We start from the raw sequence: 19382 nt of genomic DNA on the forward strand, positions 1-19382 counted from the left end.
GCAGAGCACAGGCTCCGGACGCGCAGGCTCAGCGGCCATGGCTAACGGGCCCAGCCGCTCCGCAGCATGTGGGATCCTCCCGAACCGGGGCACGACCCCGCGTCTCCTGCAACGGCAGGCGGACTCTCAAGCACTGCGCCACCAGGGAAGCCCACATGTACTGTTTTGATAAACATAAAAATTGAATTTAGAAATTTTTTATTAGCTACAACATTCCCTGAAGTGTTTTACAGGAAAAGTGGACTGAGAAGATAGCCACTGGCATTCCATGATCAAATAAGTTCCAGAAACACTTTACCCTGTATTTGCCTCATGGAACTTTGTAGTACATGTCAGTTTATTAAGGGTTCTGAGAATTCCTATAGTAGAGAAATTTGACTCAGCATTTCACAACTCACTTGCTTATAGAACCAATTCATCTCTAATACATATTAGAATTCTGTCACTTGATATCCTATATTACACCATTTGAAAAACTTTCAAAGACCCCAAATTAAACATTTTATTATGTGGTCCACAAGGGAAGAGTTTCTTAAAAATAAGCCTCTTTCCTCTTTAACAAGGGGCCCTATAAAGTAAACTAATGATTTTTCTTTTCTTGCTCTGAAGAAGATAATGTGTAATACAAAGGTTGGATGTGTGTGTGTGTGTGTGTGTGTGTGTGTGTGTGTGTGTGTGTGTGTATTACAGTGTACCCACTCTGTAGCTTTCCAGAAAATCTGGGTCAGACAACTAGATGGGGATGGAGAGAGTGGGAGAATGAAGGATAATTTCTCACACACCTCCGTGCTAATCATGTCTACGATAGGCTCCGACGCACTTTCTCATTCTGTTCCCATCAGAGACTGGGGAGTGGGCAGGCAGCGATTGTTGGAGCTGGGGAGGAGATTGAGTTACATGAAGTTATGTTACTGGTTAGGGGCCAGCATCAAGGCCAGGGTCTTCTTTTTGTTTTTGACTGTTGCATTGGAATAAGTGGAATCCGTCCCAGATGTTGATATCAGTGCATCTGTAGTTGAGAACGGATATACGATATTTTGTCATATATTTGATAGAAGTTCCCAGCACAGAATAAATTCCTGCCTCCTGTGAAAGGAGGGATGTGACCCATCCCAACAGTAATGTGGCTTACTATGGCAGATTCTCAGTGTGGGCAGAGGGAAACATAGAGCTTTAGAACACTCCTAGGGGTGTATCTACCCTTGAAAAACATTTGAATAGACGGTTTAACCTAAGTATTTCTGCATTGAAAAAGGACATCCTACTTTAGCTGGTTATCTAATGAAAGTGACATATAAGCAACTGTATAATTGTAGGGAGAAGATACCCATAAATAGCTTTTCTAATAACTCTTTTGCATATAAAGTGACATTGCTATTACTGATAGCTTTTTTTTTTTTTTGTGGGACGTGGGCCTCTCACTGTTGTGGCCTCTCCCGTTGCGGAGCACAGGCTCCGGACGCGCAGGCTCAGCGGCCATGGCTCACGGGCCCAGCCGCTCCGCGGCATGTGGGATCTTCCCGGACCGGGACACGAACCCGTGTTCCCCTGCATCAGCAGGCGGACTCTCAACCACTGCGCCACGAGGGAAGCCCTACTGATAGCTTTTATGGACAGGAATAGGCACCACCTTGATCAATAGTAAAACATGGTATAGTGCATGAAATATGGCTGTAGGCAGAGACAAGTACTGGTACCAGTAGTTAGGTTGTCATATGGTTCAGAAGATGAGTTAGCCATACAAGTGTAACTCCTAGATGCCTTGCATAGGTTTTCATAACCAATAGGAAATACATTTTTCATCAAGTAGGAAGCGTTAATATTGAATATATGAGCCCAAATAAAGAACCTAAGACCATTTACATTGTCTAGCTAGCAGTTAGAGAAATGGACTTCAGATTCGGGAGTCAGCTAGCATTTGTAGTCATGGGTGTGGGGAGAAATAGATGATAAACGTGTACATGATTTTATTCATTTTTAACTTATTTGTTTGGTTGTTTGGCTGTGCTGGGTCTTAGTTGCGGCACGTGGGATCTAGTTCCCTGACCAGGGATCGAACCTGGGCCCCCCCTGCATTTTGAGTGTGGAGTCCTAGCCTCTGGACTGCCAGGGAAGTCCCTGTACATGATTTTAAAAAAGGATAATTTCAGACAATTATATTGAAAAAAATAAAACAGAATAACGTTATAGAGGTGGGGAGGGTTGCTTCGCTGGGGTGAGCAGGGAAGGCCCTTCCTGGAGGACACGTGAGAGCTGAGACCTGAGTAAGGAGGCAGCCACACGGGGATGGAGGATGACACCCTTCCAAGCAGAGGAGCAACAGATACGTTTAGAAGAATGAAGAAGTAGAGCTATAAAGAAATTCAGCCTCTTCTAAAATTGTAATCTTTTCATACCACCATAATATTCCTTAGAATGATTATTGAGATTCTTTCATAATAATTTAGTTAAAGTTATATGTGAGTGATTTAATTAAAATATTTCTTACTTCCAGACTTTTGGATCCTTTGTTTTCCCGTTCAATATGCAGCATATACCATCAGAATTTCTCTGAAAATAGCTACATCTTGAAGAACAGTGTGATTTTAGTATTTCAGCTTAATTATAAATGACTCATAATTTTAACACAGTCTTCCATTGGACTTGAAATCTGCTTTGGGGCATACTAAACTCTAGAAGCATTTTTCACTGATTCATTTAGACTTTGAAACTTAATTGTCATCTCTTAGAAACTCTCTCCTGTGAGTGGGGGGCACTGCTTCTATTGATAAGGTTCAGTGCCCAGGCATAGTTTGAGAGAGTCAGTATTCCTTTTGCTTTATGTATTACAGCTAATGCTAAGGAACTATGCTCTTCTCTGTGTTTGTGTTTTATTTTTATGTTAATGTGGCCTGTAGACTAAGTTTAGAAAATCTTTAAAGCAAAGCATAACAGATTTATTTGAGATGTTATCTTTAGTAGTATTTGACCAGCTTATGTTCTAGAGAATAACCCACCAAACTGCTGAGCTTCAAGAACTGACTGTCCACTAGGCAGGCTGTGGGCCACGGGTCTGAGCTGTTCTTCCATTTCAGAGTGTTGAGGATGGTGTGCCTGGGAGACTTGCCACAGGCCTGGCTTTGCCGAGAATAGAACAGAAGAAACCAGTGGCATCCTCCAAGGTGAACAACAGAGAAGAAGGTCCAACAGAGATAGGCAGAAAGGCAATAACTAGCTCCCGAGGTTCTGCATGGAGATCCATTTGGATGCCGAATGGAAAGTAGATCAGGAGAGCTTTCCTTCGGGCAGTGCTTTTACAGAAAGGATCCTCCCAAGCTGGAATAACAGGGACCAGACTTACTCTCCCACCTGATGCAGCCAAACAACAGACAAAATAAATGAAATAACACTTTGGAAGATATTGGGCAAAGAAGAGAAGTGATCTCCTTGATCGATAGGAAACAGGTGGAACGAGCCCTGTGGTTTCCCGAGCATCCTGCCTTGAGCGTTTCCAGGCTAAGTGCGGGGAGGGGCCCAGGTAGAGCCTGGCAGACTCTCTGAACTGAAGAACAGCTGAGCGCCTGGGGACCCAAGGCAGCCAGAGTTCACAAGGCACAGTACCAGGGAGAGAGGATACCGAAAATCTGCAGAAAGCTCCCCTGAATATTCAGCAGAGGACCGGTAATTCATGTGAGGAAACCACCTGAGGCAGGAGGAGAATGTCATCGAAAAGGGTCAGCAGTGCCTGGCGCTCACATTCGCACACTGTGCCTGAGCCCAGCGGCCAGACTGAAAAAGCTTAGAGTTCCTGGGGTACCAGGCAGAACACTCAGGAGCGTATCCTTCAGCAGGGGTACAGTTAGCCCTTGACTGAGCCCTGTTCCAGACCTGCTTAACTAATCATAAAAGCAAGCATCAAAAAGATCAAACTGTTTCCAAATAAATTAACTGTATCCCAGAACAAAGCTGAGGAATATTTGTAGAAATACAAAAATAGCTAATAGCCAACAAGGTAGATCATTCTGACAGGTTGCTTGTGAATGGACAAGATGCATGGCACACTAAGTTAAAATATTGTTCTAGAGAAAGATCGTATACGGCTTGTGTCATATTGAGACGTTCATGGAGACCAAATCCATGATGCACTTTAAATATTTAGCCTGTATTTTTCTTCTTAGTCTTTAGGTAACTGAGCCCATTGACAAATCAGTCCTTATTTACCTGACCTCTTGAAACTGTCCTTTTTTTACTTCTATAGCACTCATATCCTAAATTTTCTTCTCTACTGTAGGTTAGTGTCTAGTTGCCATTGTAGATGCTTTAGTTCTGTTATTCTCTTGGGTTCTGTTCTTGGTTGTTGCCACCTCCCATTCTATGTATTAAAAATATCTTGTTCTATAACACATGCCCCTCCACAGTACCTGTGTAAGGAGCAAATGACAGCAGGGACTTCTAAGATACAGTTTTGTGAAAAATTACCTCAAGCAGGTAGGCCAGCTCTCCCCCAGCTCCACCTTCATCCACTTTCTGCCCTCTTAACCACAAACTCACCAAGCGCATAAGGGTACACATTTTCATGACTGTAGAATGCTAAGAAACAAAAGATTGGGTAATAGTGAATAGTAGCCGGTCTTTTGTGAAAGAGGTCTTGTAAGATCTTTCCTATGAACTTTCCTATCCAGCAGCCATAACAAAGGGACACTCTTCTACTGTGTTCAATACAGAAAGTACTGCTGATCATACTTTTAAAAAAATTTCCCCTAAACATTTTCAAATATGAAGAAAATGTGAGAGTTGATTTTGCACTTCACATTTTGAATGTGGTGTTTTGCCATAGAGAGTCATTGTGTTAGGTTTTTATCGTGGATTTGTCCTGGGGAAGGCAGTTTAGTGTTTAGAGAAAGTGTGCTTCCATCTGTGAGATGATTGTGTTTATGGAGACATTTATCCAGTGGTTCCAATGTATTAAGTTTGCATCTGTGGGTCTGATTTAGTTGATTTCTATACGTATACAGATTTAATATACTTCTTGCAACACTCCATAGATTTATTTATTAATGTGATGCTTTTTTTTTTTCCTGCCCTCATAACTCAACCCCTGTAGAGAAAATGATTAAATAGCAGTTTCGCCCTTTGGAAATATTAGATTTTTGAGTCTGGTGTTATTTGGTGAATGTTTTAGTTTCAGGGTTTAGTTTCAGGGTTTAGTTTAGTTATGCTAAATTTTGTGACAGCCTTTGCTGAATTGAGTAAAATTTAAAATATGGTAAAATCTAAAGGAAGGCATTTCAATTCTTTCTACTTATTTGATCTTCTGAAAATATCATTAAACTTTGAAAAAGAAGAGACTCAGATTTTTGAAATTGCAGGAGGCAAACACGTTGTTATCAGATGAGAGACTATGTGGTCAAACTTTTTTATAAAGAATAAAATCCTCACTAGTCCTAGCAAAGGCTTCTTTGAAGAAGCAGCTATTCTTAGTCATTCTGCAGCCACAGTACTTGATAATCATGACTTGCTGCTGAGTGTCTGTTGTGTCTGACTCTGTGCACATGTGTGATCAGGGCAGATGAGACATGATCTCTGCACTTCAGGATCTCTGCAGTGTAATTGTAGAGATGATACCTGCATGGAGATCACTGCATTACAAAGGCAGTGCACCAGGTGTTATAAAACTGATGGACCTGAGTGCTATAGGAGTTGAGGTAAGGGGAGATGGCCATTTGAGTGTGAAGGATATCTTCATGGAAAAGGTGAACTTGGATAAGAGTTTGGAGAGTAGCCAGAACTTAGAACTCCTGGTCACCTATGCTTTTTCATTTGGTTAGCTGCGAGTGTGACATAATAATGGTCAAGAGTGAAGCATCTGCCATGTTTTCAATCAGGGTTACCTGTCATCATCAGTTATACTTTCCCTCAAAACTCAGTTCAATCCTGGCTCCTCCAGGAAGCCTTTCCCGGCCACCCACAGTGTGTGAGTTGCTCCCTCTGTATTCCTAGAAAATCCTCAGCATGGCTGGCATTATCAGAGCACTAATCTATGACATCAGTTTCTAACTGTTGCTTTACTTCTGTCTCTTCTCACTAAAGTTCCTTGAGCTTATGGAACATGTATAACCCAACCTGAGCATTATTCCTACTGCTATTCCTAACATTATTCCTAGTGTGTAAGGCTCAGTACATTTTTTGTTGAATGAATGATCAAAGATTACATTCAGTATGAGAAAATGAATATTTATCCAAGGCATGATATTTATCATCATGACAGTAGTGACGATGGGGAGAAATGGATTGATTCAGGATATGTTTTGAGATAGAATTAATAGGATATATTGATGGATTAGATGTGGCGAAGGAGGGAGATGGATAAACCAAAGCTCGAGGAACTTGGTAATGGCATGAGTTGAGATGAGGGAGACTGAAGGAAGAACAGGCTCTTTTTTTTAAAATTTATTTATTTTTGGCTGCCGTTGGGTCTTCGTTGCTGTGCACGGGCTTTCTCTAGTTGTGGCGAGCGGGGTCTACTCTTCGTTGCGGTGTGCGGTCTTCTCATTGCGGTGGCTTCTCTTATTGCGGAGCAGGGGCTCTAGGTGCACGGGCTTCAGTAGTTATGGCTCGCAGACTCTAGAGCTCAGGCTCAGTAGTTGTGGCGCATGGGCTTAGTTGCTCCGTGGCATGTGGGATCTTTCCAGACCAGGGCTCAAACCTGTGTCCCCTGCATTGGCAGATGGATTCTTAACCATTGTGCCACCAGAGAAGCCCGAACAGGCTCTTTTACAGGTATTGTTGGGAAGCCTGCTCCCCTTTGAGCATAGCTCTCACATGGGCAGCTGCATTTGCATCTGGAGCTCAAAGAAGAGATCAAGACAGGAAGTATAAATCAGGAAGTCAGTATGTGGATGGTATTTAAGGCTGCATAGCTGAATGAACTGCCTTGTGAGAGAATATAAGTTACGCAGAGGGCCCAAGACCAGGCTGGTAGAGCTCCAGCATCTAGTGGTCTGGAAAGGGTAGAGAAGTAGCAGAAGGAGCTGAGGGAGAAGGAGAGGAACTAGAGAAAACTTTCTCAAGGAATCAAATTCTGCTGAGGGATTCGGATGAAAACTGAGAGTGAGCATTGCCTTCGGCAGCTTGGTGATTCCTGGTGACCCTCACTGTGCAGTGGTGGGGTCTGGAAGCCAAGCTGGAGTAGGTTCAGGACTGAACGGGCAGTGGGGGAGCTGAATCCCTGAGTGGGTTTCAGGGGATGGGAGTCATGTCTTTCAGCGTCACCAGCCTTAGGTTTCCTACCTTCCAGATTAGTTCATTAAGTTCCAAACTGAACTCATGCACTGCCCTCCAAAATCTGCTCCTCTTCCTAAGTGTTCTGTTAACGAATTCCCTTTCCTTCCAGTGATCCAGACTAGAAGTCTCACGGTTATGTACTCATGCCCATGTCATCGGTTGCCATGGTCTGTTGGGTCTCCTCCATGGCGTTTTTCAAATTGGACTCCCTCTCTTCATTGCCACTTATGTTGCCCTTTCCAGGCACTAATTGGCTCCTCTTCAAACTCTTCTAATAGTTTCCTGAGTGCTCCCTGCTTTATTCTCCCCCTTGTTAGTGCATCTATATCCATCACAGCTAGAATGTTCTTCCCAAAGCACAGATTTGCTCAAGTTATTCTCCTGCTAAAAATAAAACCAGATCCTTTTAGCCTGGCACTCAGAATCTTTAGCCTCATCTCCCACTACTTTCTCTTCATTCAGCCTGCTGTTCTGAATTGTTCTTTCCTAAAGATAACCCACACCGTTCAGCCTCCACGGCTTCACTTTCACCGTTACCTATGCTTGACGTGCCTTTCCCTCCCTTCTCTTATATCTTCTGTATTTCCAGATGCTGTTACCTCTGACATTGTGGAGTTTGCCCTAAAAATTACAACACTTCAAGGATTTCAGTGCTACTGATTTCCTTTATCAGTTCTTTAAAAGTTCCGTAGTACTGATTTTTAGCTTAAACCACTGGTATCTGTACCACCACTACCTCAGCCAGTCTTCTTTTTTAGGAATTGGGTACAGGAGTGGATTACTTCCTGAGAAGAATTTTCTTGAACTGCCGTGGGTCATGACAGTCTGTAAACAGAGGTGTCTAGGGAGAGCACCCTGCTCGCCTTTCCTCTTTTCTCATAGCAGCTTTTGGTTGCTTTGATGAGGCAGCCAGAAGGTTGGAAGGTGGGCATGGTAAGCTTCCCTTCCACATGAAAGCATCCCTCAATTGGGCAATGACTCAGTAATAAAGTAGACACTGGATTCTTCGCTTTATGGTTTTTAGTATTCAGGGCGAGAGTAAGGGAAAAACAATGTCTGAAATCATTACTCCAAGTTTCACCTTTTTAAAACAGGAGGTGCTTTTTTGAAATTTTGTTTACTGCTGCATGTTCTAAAAGAAGGAAGGCAGACACTGTCTAAAGACTGTAATCAGAGAGAAAAGAATTACTTCCTAAATACTGAACTGAGTGTTCCGTCATCTTGTCCACCCCTTGGTGGCCTTAGGGGATTGCTTACACGAGGGCATCAATAAGAAGTAGAGAAAAAAAAAAAAAGTAGATTGAAGGTATCTCTTCAGGATATTCTCTTACAATACATGTTGCCTTTCCACTAGGCCTATTTCGGCTTTCATCCCATTATTGGAGTATAAAGTAGGTTTTAGGCATGTTTACTTTGTACCTAGTCTTTTAAGAATGAAGCTGGGCTATTGGCTCAAGGGAAACAATTGCACTCTTTTTTTTTTAAATGATAAGATTGAAAATAACATTCTTTTTTGTTAGTTAATGAACTCCGGTGCTGGGGCAATATTATCATGAGTTGGTATTTTTAGGAAAAAAAGAGGGGTGAGATGACCATCTGATTTAAGAACCTACCCTTGGCTGTTACAAGAATATTGGCTTTTCAGTGGCACCTTGCCAGTTCCACCAGCCAGCTGTTCATTGTAGTCAACTGTTTTGGAGAGTGACGGGTATTGTAATTAGCAATGTGGAATACTGATTTGAGAATCTAAAATAGCTCTAGATTTTTAGTAAAACGTACATGCAAATAAAAGATAAATGTCTCATATTTTGAGTGGGATAACAAACCTTTACTAAATGAATTTGCCTCCTCAAAATTATTAGTACTGATAATGAGAAAAATATAATTACCAAATTATAAAGAAAAACCTGAAAAAAACTTGCTTTTGACTTCTTTGTCAAAAATGTTTTGTATTATGGGGACTTCCCTGGTGGCACAGTGGTTTAGAATCCACCTGCCAATGCAGGGGACACGGGTTCGAGCCCTAGTCTGGGAAGATTCCCACATGCCACGGAGCAACTAAGCCTGTGCGCCACAACTACTGAGCCTGCGCTCTAGAGCCTGCGAGCCATAACTACTGAGCCTGCGTGCCACAATTACTGAAGTCTGCGTGCCTAGAGCCCATGCTCTGTAACAAGAGAAGCCACTGCAGTGAGAAGCCTGCACACCACAATGAAGAGTAGCTCCCGCTCGCCCCAGGTAGAGAAAGCTCATGCGCAGCAACGAAGACCCAACACAGCCATAAATAAATGAATGAATGAATGAATAAATAAATAGATTTATTTAAAAAAAAAATGTTTTGTTATATGATTGTTCATCTATCTTCCCTGGCTTTACATTTCCCCAGGAAACTTTGTGTTTCAGCATTGCTAATTGACACTGACAAAATTACAAACCGGAGGATTTCCTGGAGGCTTGGCCCTTTTGTGTCAGGATGATCTATGGACTTCAATCCTTTGATATATGCTCTCCCCTTTCATTTTAAAGGGGAAAACACTGCTCCTACTCTGGATGATTTTTAATTAAAGATTTAAAAAATCTGTTGTTTAATATTTATCAGTGGAGGGAAAATTGTTAAGTGCTTCTATAAACTGATTCTTACATATACTAGATGGTTCCTAGCTTGCATTAAAATGCTGTATGTCTTCTTATAAGTATTTCAGTGTTTTAATAGTTTAAATTTTGGTAGAACTTTTTGGAGCCATTAATAGGGTAATAGCAGAAAAACTGAAAATAGTAGCTTTAGGCTAATTGCACTGGTAATTTCACTGAAGTATAATGGACATGTGAGCATCTAGAAATACCACTCTGGGCATTTGAAGTACTTAAAAGTTTATAATCTAAGAGCAGTTTCCATTGGGAATAGATTAATAAATTTATATCTTTTTTTTCCTACAGGAAGGAACTTGAAACCTTCAAAGGTAATTTTGTGTTTAATTCTTCACTTTAAAGTAGATGAGAGTTAATTGATGTCAGATGTTCTCTCTTGATGATGAAAGAATGCATTCCTTTTTCTTTAAATCAGACAATTAACATCAGAAAATAAGTTTGCTTAATACTGTTTTCATAAATTTTATTTAATCACAGGTGGTTTTGATATTCTTTTTTAGCTGTAACACATGTACCAAGTGAGAGTTTCTGCTAATGACATTATAAGTAATATGTTAGGAGACACAGCGCTAACTTTGAGGTTGAGAATCATAGTGTTTTGGGGTTTTGTTTTTTTTTTAACATTTATTTATTTATTATTTGGCTGTGTGGGGTCAGGTCTTAGTTGTGGCGCACAGGATCTTTAGTTGCAGTATGTGGACTCTTAGTTGTGGCATGTGGGATCTAGTTCCCTGACCAGGGATTGAACCCGGGCCCCCTGCATTGGGAGCATGGAGTCTTAGCCACTGGACCACCAGCGAAGTCCCAGAGAATCGTAATTTAAGAAGATTCTGGTTTCTGTTGTGCTGAGCCTGGGCCACACAGAGAGGCTGTGATGATAAAGGCAGAGAGGTGGCCCTGCAGTTGACCCAGAGTCACATGAACCTCCTGCGAGGTTTTCAGTGCTGGGTCATGCTCTGCCACCATCTTGTAACTTTTGATACGTCTCTTTATCTTTTTCAGCCTTAGTTTCTCCATCTGTAAAATTACAAGCTTTGATGAAGCTTTGATGAACTATATTCTGAGATACTAAAAGTGCCCAGCATTGCTTTTTAATTTTAGGGAACTATTGCAGGTGGGCACTGAAGAATAATTCTTGGCCACGTTGACCCTTACTGGTTATGGGGAAACACTTGTGAAAAATAGGGAAAACCACAAACTTTCCAACAGCTGAAAGCCCTTCCAATTTGCCACTTTTCAATTACTCGTTAGCAATTGAGTAGTGAAATTTCTTTTCTCAGAGAATTTCAGTAACCAAGAAGACTTTGAATTATTGCTTATTATGTGTCATATATAAGCTAGTATTGACTTTTAGAGTTACTGGTTAAAGATTTTCCATGTATTATTTACAGTTGAATTGTTCACGTGTATGATTTATTTGGATGTGTTAGAGAAAATAAGTAACCCGCAAGGTAAAAGGTATAAAGGCTTATTCCTACTATGACTATAATCAGACAGACTTGTTTTGGCTGGGTTTCTATTTGACTGACTACAGTTATAGTAAATGATTAAGTTCATGGCCAGTTTGTTGAGGGCCATGTTAAATGATGATGTGATGTGTTATCATGGCTACATCATTATTCTTAATCAATTTGTGAACCGCAACTCATGTACATTATTTTTCCTCACTGGTTTAAAATAAGATTTGAAACCCTCATAAAATATTATTCTCCCTCTCCTTCTTTTCTTTTAGTCTGCTAGCATCTTCTTATGTTAGGAGAAGAAAAAAAGCAAGTTAATATTAAAAGACAGGCAGGAACACAGATTATGCAAAATGTCAACTTTGCTTGCATCTCAGTACTGAGGCTTTTTTTTTTTTTTTTGTATGACAGTATTCACAGAAAAAAAGGAGACCAGCAGTTTGCAAAAGGTTAGATAGTGTTACATATTACCTGATAGAATAATTCAATTTATGCTGAAATACCTTGTTTACACACACATCCCTAATTATGCACAATGTTTAACAGCACATCCAACCCACCCACAGGCCAGTTAAAGCTCTCAAATTTGAACACACCCTAAACTGATTATTGTATCATATCTAGATTTTTAAAGAACTAATATTCATTGAATTTTTTTTCCTCTTGAGTGTTATTTTTTGAATTCTTGAATTTATTTTTTTATACAGCAGGTTCTTATTAGTCATCCATTTTATACACATCAGTGTATACATGTCAATCCCAATTGCCCAATTCATCACACCCCCACCCCCCGCTCCCCCGCGGCTTTCCCCCCTTGATGTCCATACGTTTGTTCTCTACATGTGTGTCTCAATTTCTGCCCTGCAATCCGGTTCATCTGTACCATTTTTATAGGTTCCACATATATGCGTTAATATGCGATATTTGTTTTTCTCTGTCACTCTGTATGACAGTCTTTGTCCACCCACGTCTCTACAAATGACCCAGTTTTGTTCCTTTTTATGGCTGAGTAATATTCCATTGTATATATGTACCACATCTTCTTTATCCATCCATCTGCCGATGGACATTTAGGTTGCTTCCATGACCTGGCAATTGTAAATATTCCTGCAATGAACATTGGGGTGCATGTGTCTTTTTGAATTATGGTTTTCTCTGAGTATATGCCCAGTAGTGGATTGCTGCGTCATATGGTAGTTCTACTTGTAGTTTTTTAAGGAACCTCCATACTGTTCTCCATAGTGGCTGTATCAATTTACATTCCCACCAACAGTGCAAGAGGGTTCCCTTTTCTCCGCACCCTCTCCAGCATTTGTTGTTTGTAGATTTTCTGATGATGCCCATTCTAACTGGTGTGAGGTGATACCTCATTGTGGTTTTGATTTGCATTTCTCTAATAATGAGTGACGTTGAGCAGCTTTTCATGTGCTTCTTGGCCATCTATATGACTTCTTTGGAGAAATGTCTATTTAGGTCTTCTGCCCATTTTTGGATTGGGTTGTTTGTTTTTTTAATATTGAGCTGCATGAGTTGTTTATATATTTTGGAGATAAATCCTTTGTCCGTTCATTCGTTTGCAAATATTTTCTCCCATTCTGAGGGTTGTCTTTTTGTCTTCTTTATGGTTTCCTTAGCTGTGCAGAAGCTTTTAAGTTTCATTAGATCCCATCTGTTTATTTTTGTTTTTATCTCCATTACTCTAGGAGGTGGATCAAAAAAGATCTTGCTGTGGTTTATGTCAAAGAGTGTTCTTCCTATGTTTTCCTCTAAAGAGTTTTATAGTGTCCGGTCTTACATTTAGGTCTCTAATCCATTTTGAGTTTATTTTTATGTATGGTGTTAGGGAGTGTTCTAATTTCATTCTTTTACATGTAGCTGTCCAGTTTTCCCAGCATCACTTATTGAGGAGACTGTCTTTTCTCCATTGTATATCCTTGCCTCCTTTGTCATAGATTAGTTGACCATAGGTGTGTGGGTTTATCTCTGGGCTTTCTGTCTTGTTCCATTAATCTGTATTTCTGTTTTTGTGCCCATACCATATTGCCTTGACTACTGTAACTTTGTAGTATAGTCTGAAGTCAGGGCGTCTGATTCCTCCAGCTCTGTTTTTTTTCCTCAAGACTCGTTTGGCTATTCGGGGTCTTTTGTGTCTCCATCCAAATTTTAAGATTTTTTTGTTCTAGTTCCGTTAAAAATGCCATAGGGGTTTCCCTGGTGGTGCAGTGGTTAAGAATCCGCCTGCCAGTGCAGGGGACACAGGTTTGAACCCTGGTCCGGGAAGATGCCATGTGCCCCGGAGCAACTAAGCCTGTGCACCACAACTACTGAGCCTGCGCTCTAGACCCCACGAGCCACAACTACTAAATCCCGCACACCTAGAGCCCATGCTCCACAACAGGAGAAGCCACCACAATGAGAAGCCCGCTTGCTGCAACCAGAGGAAGCCCGCATACCGCGACGAAGACCCAATGCAGCCAAAATAAATGAATTAATTAATTAAAAGAAAATGCCATTGGTAGTTTGATAGGGATTGCATTGAATCTGTAGATTGCTTTGGGTAGTATAGTCATTTTCCAAATATTGATTCTTCCATTCCAAGAACATGGTATATCTCTCCATCTGTTGGTATCATCCTTAATTTCTTTCATCAGTGTCTTATGCAGGTCTTCTGCATATAGGTCTTTTGTCTCCCTAGGTAGGTTTATTCCTATATATTTTATTCTTTTTTGTTGCAGTGGTAAATGGGAGTGTTTCCTTAATTTCTCTTTCAGATTTTTTGTCATTAGTGTATAGGAATGCAAGAGATTTCTATGCATTAATTTTGTATCCTGCAACTTCACCAAATTCATTGATTAGCTCTAGTAATTTTCTGGTGGCATCTTTAGGATTCTCTATGTATAGTATCATGTCATCTGCAAACAGTGACAGTTTTACTTCTTTTCCAATTTGTATTCCTTTTATTTCTTTTTCTTCTCTGATTGCCATGGCTAGGACTTCCAAAACTGTTGAATAATAGTGGTAAGAGTGGACATCCTTGTCTTGTTCCTAATCTTAGAGGAAATGCTTTCAGTTTCTCACCATGGAGAATGATGTTTGCTGTGGGTTTGTCGTATATGGCCTTTATTATGTTGAGGTAGGTTCCCTCTATGCCCACTTTCTGGAGACTTTTTATCAAATGGGTGTTGAATTTGGTCAAAAGCTTTTTCTGCGTCTATTGAGATGATCATATGGTTTTTCTTCTTGAATTTGTTAATATTGGTGTATCACATTGATTTGCGTATACTGAAGAATTCTTGCATCCCTGGGATAAATCCCACTTGATCATGGTGTATGATCCTTTCAATGTGTTGTTGGATTCTGTTTGCTAGTATTCTGTTGAGGATTTTTGCATCTATATTCATCAGTGATATTGGTCTGTAATTTTCTTTTTTTTTTGTAGTATCTTTGTCTGGTTTTGGTATCAGGGTGATGGTGGCCTCATAGAATGAGTTTGGGAGTGTTCCTTCCTCTGCAGTTTTTTGGAAGCATTTGAGAAAGATGGGTGTTAGCTCTTCTCTAAATGTTTGATAGAAGTCACCTGTGAAGCCATCTGGTCCTGGACTTTTGTTTGTTGGAAGATTTTTTTTTTTTTTTTTCCAGTACGCAGGCCTCTCACTGTTGTGGCCTCTCCCATTGCAGAGCACAGGCTCTGGACGCACAGGCTCAGCGGCCATGACTCACAGGCCCAGGCGCTCTGCAGCATGTGGGATCTTCCCGGACCGGGGCACGAACCCGTGTCCCCTGCATCAGCAGGCGGACTCTCAACCACTGCGCCACCAGGGATGCCCTGCTGAAAGATTTTTAATCACACTTTCAATTTCATTACTTGTGATTGGTCTGTTCGTATTTTCTGTTTCTTCCTGGTTCATTCTTGGAAGGTTATACCTTTCTAAGAATTTGTCAGTTTCTTCCAGGTTGTCCATTTTATTGGCATCGAGTTGCTTGTGGTAGTCTCTTAGGATGCTTCGTATTTCTGTGGTGTCTGTTGTAACTTCTTTTTCATTTCTAAGTTTATTGATTTGAGGAGTTTATTGATTTTGTTTATCTTCTCAAAGAACCAGCTTTTAGTTTTATTGATCTTTGCTATTCTTTTCTTTGTATTTCATTTATTTCTGCTCTGATCTTGATGATTTCTTGCCTTCTGCTAACTTTGGGTTTTGTTTGTTCTTCTTTTTCTAGCCCCTTTAGGTGTAAGGTTAGATTGTTTATTTGAGATTTTTCTTGTTTCTTGAGGTAGGCTTGTATAGCAATAAACTTCCCTCTTAGAACTGCTTTCACTGCATCCCGTAGGTTTTGGATCATCATGTTTTCATTGTCATTTGTCTCTAGGTATGTTTTTGATTTCCTCCTTGATTTCTTCAGTGATCTCTTGGTTATTTAGTAACGTATTGTTTAGCCTTCATGTTTTTGTGTTTTTTTACGTTTTTTTCCCTGTAATTGATTTCTAATCTCATAGTGTTGTGGTCAGAAAAGATGCTTGGTATGATTTCAGTTTTCTTAAATTTACTAAGACTTGATTTGTGACCCAAGATGTGATCTATCCTGGAGAATGTTCCATGTGCACTTGAGAAGAAAGTATAATCTGTTTTTGGATGCAGTGTCCTATAAATATCAATTAAATCTGTCTGGTCTATTGTGTCGTTTGAAGCTTGTGTTTCCTTATTAATTTTCTTTTTGTATGATCTGTCCATTGGTGTAAGTGAGTGGTTAAAGTCCCCCACTGTTACTGTTTTACTGTCGCTTTCCTCTTTTATAGCTGTTAGCAGTTGCTTTATGTATTGAGGTGCTCCTATGTTGGGTGCATATATATTTATAATTGTTTTATCTTCTTCTTGGATTGATCCCTTGATCATTATGTAGTGTCCTTCCTTGTCTCTTGTAACATTCTTTATTTTAAAGTGTATTTTATCTGATGTGAGTATTGCTACTCCAGCTTTCTTTTGATTTCCATTTGCATGGAATATCTTTTTCCATCCCCTCACTTTCAGTCTGTATGTGTCCCTAGGTCTGCAGTTGGTCTCTTGTAGACAGCATATTATATGGGTCTTGTTTTTTGTATCCATTCAGCAAGCCTGTGTCTTTTGGTTGGAGCATTTAATCCATTCACGTTTAAGGTAATTATCAATATGTATGTTCCTATTACCATTTTCTTAATTGTTTTGGGTTTGTTTTTGTAGGTCCTTTTCTTCTCTTGTGTTTCCCACTTAGAGAAGTTCCTTTAGCATTTGTTGCAGAGCTGGTTTGGTGATGCTGAATTCTCTTAGCTTTTGATTTCTCCATCAAATGTGAATGAGATCCTTGCCGGGTAGAGTAATCTTGGTTGTAGGTTATTCCCTTTCATCACTTTAAGTATATCATGCCACACCCTTCTGGCTTGTAGTTTCTGCTGAGAAATCAGCTGTTAACCTTATGGGAGTTCCCTTGTATGTTATTTGTTGTTCTTCCCTTGCTGCTTTCAGTAATTTTTCATGGTCTTTAATTTTTGCCAATTTGATTACTATGTGTCTCGGCGTGTTTCTCCTTGTGTTTATCCTGTATGGGACCCTCTGCACTTCCTGGACTTGGGTGGCTATTTCCTTTCCCATGTTAGGGAAGTTTTCGACTATAGTCTCTTCAAATATTTTCTCTGGTCCTTTCACTCTCTCTTCTCCTTCTGGGACCCCTATAATGCGAATGTTGTTGTGTTTAATGTTGTCCCAGAGGTTTCTTAGGCTGTCTTCATTTATTTTCATTCTTTTTTCTTTATTCTGTTCTACAGCAGTGAATTCCACCATTCTGTCTTCCAGGTCACTTATCCGTTCTTCTGCCTCAGTTATTCTGCTGTTGATTCCTCCTAGTGTATTTTTCATTTCAGTTATTGTATTGTTCATCTCTGTTTGTTCTTTAATTCTTCTAGGTCTTTGGTAAACGTTTCTTGCATCTTCTTGATCTTTGCCTCCATTCTTTTTCCGAGGTCCTGGATCATCTTCACTATCGTTATTCTGAATTCTTTTTCTGGAAGGTTGCCTATCTCCACTTCATTTAGTTGTTTTTCTGGGGTTTTATCTTGTTCCTTCATCTGGTACATAGCCCTCTGCCTTTTCATCTTGTCTGTCTTTCTGTGAATGTGGTTTTTGTTCCACAGGCTGCAGGATTGTAGTTCTTCTTGCTTCCGCTGTCTGCCCTCTGGTAGATGAGGCTATCTAAGAGGCTTAAGCAAGTTTCCTGATCTGAGGGACTGGTGGTGGGTAGAGCTAGGTGTTGCTTTTGTGGGCAGAGCTCAGTAAATCTTTAATCTGCTTGTCTGCTGATGGGTGGGGCTGGGTTCCCTTCCTGTTGGTTGTTTGGCCTGAGGTGACCCAATGCTGGAGCCTACCCGGGTTCTTTGGTGAGGCTAATGGCAGACTCAGGGAGGGCTCACCCCTAGGAGTACCTCCCAGAACTTGCGCTGCCAGTGTCCTTGTCCTCACGGTGAGACACAGCCACCCCCTGCCTCTGCAGGAGACCCTCCAACACTAGCAGGTAGGTCTGGTTCAGTCTCCTATGGGGTCACTGCTCCTTCCCCTGGGTCCCAATGTGCACACTACTTTGTGTGTGCCCTCCAGGAGTGAAGTCTCTGTTTCCCCCAGTCCTGTCGAAGTCCTGCAGTCAAATCCCGCTAGCCTTCAAAGACTCTCTAGGAATTCCTCCTCCCGTTGCTGGACCTGCGGGTTGGGAAGCCTGACATGGGGCTCAGAACCTTCACTCCAGTGGGTGTACTTCTGTGGTATAAGTGTTCTCCAGTTTGTGAGTCACCCACCAAGCAGTTATGGGATTTGATTTTCTTGTGATTGCGCCGCTCCTACTGTCTCATTGTGGCTTCTCCTTTGTCTTTGGTTGTGGGGTATCTTATGGTGAGTTCCAGTGTCTTCCTGTCGATGATTGTTCAGTAGTTAGTTGTGATTCTGGTGCTCTCGCAAGAGAGAGTGAGAGCACATCCTTCTACTCCGCCATCTTGAACCAAGCTCTACCTTTTGAGTGTTTTGCTAATATTTCAAAAGCATGAATAGCATCTAATAAGAAAAAGAGAACTATAACTGCTCTTCCAGGACATTAGTGGAGGAAAAAAATTCATTCAAACATATTATAACAATTGCTTATTTTTTGAACATTGCTTTTGCCTTTTTCCTTTATATGTTGCAGGAAAACAAAAGGTTTTACTTCCTCCAATTGTTTTATTCCACTTGTAGTTATATTTAGAAGGTTCTTGCTAAGTTGGGGAAGAGCTAACTTTGGGGGACAAAAAGGGAAAATTAGTAACCCTCAAAGTTAGTAACATAGAACAGTATGATCCACTGAGTTCTGGATTCTTCCTTCTGTACTCCATTGAGGTTAATGAGTTAAGTTCACCTTGCACTTGTGAAATACTTAACAACTCTACAGAATTATTGAAACTAATTGTTTATTATTTGCTTTTTAAAATATTGGCAACAGGAAGGTTTTCTCTGTTCCCCCAAATACTGCATTCATTTAAACTCTTTAGTGATAGTCGCTTGAATATTATTGTAATATAAAAAGGTGGGTAGGATCTTAAAAGTCTTAATTTTTTATTTTCAGCGGGGAAGGAAACCCATCATTGTAACTACATGTAGAGTAAGTAAGTTTTTCACAGTCCTTAAAGACATAGGAAATTGGCCACAAATAGATGTGTCTGTTATTTAGGGATTTTCATCATTTTTCCAGTTTAATTTTTAAAATAGATTGTCATTTCATATATGAATCTTAATCACTCTTAAGTATAAGTCTAGAAATATCGTGGCACTGAAAAGAGTAGAGGTGAGGACTTCTAGTCTTGGTTACTGTTCTTATCTCCATAACATTCCCGACTTAACATGGCTTTAATATGCGAACTTGTTCTTTTTCTTTCACTTATGTGCCTTACCAAATTAACTGTCACTCTCCTTTTTCTCTGTAAAACACACTGACTGATACCACAGCGTGATGAATGCTCAT

General features: G+C 40.5%; 1 protein-coding gene across 1 annotated transcript in view; it reads left to right on the forward strand.

The window, feature by feature from the left end:
• The window catches only part of DTNBP1 (dystrobrevin binding protein 1), a 121635-nt gene that overhangs the window by 44065 nt on the left and 58188 nt on the right, over positions 1-19382 (forward strand). Inside the window, exon 7 of the mRNA XM_007461269.1 lies at positions 10201-10223. Coding sequence (XP_007461331.1) covers positions 10201-10223 — 23 coding nt within the window. The remainder of the gene's footprint in view (positions 1-10200; positions 10224-19382) is intronic.

The sequence above is a fragment of the Lipotes vexillifer genome, unplaced genomic scaffold (genome assembly GCF_000442215.2).
Source record: "Lipotes vexillifer unplaced genomic scaffold, Lipotes_vexillifer_v1.1 scaffold863, whole genome shotgun sequence".
Classification (NCBI taxonomy): Eukaryota; Metazoa; Chordata; class Mammalia; order Artiodactyla; family Lipotidae; genus Lipotes; species Lipotes vexillifer.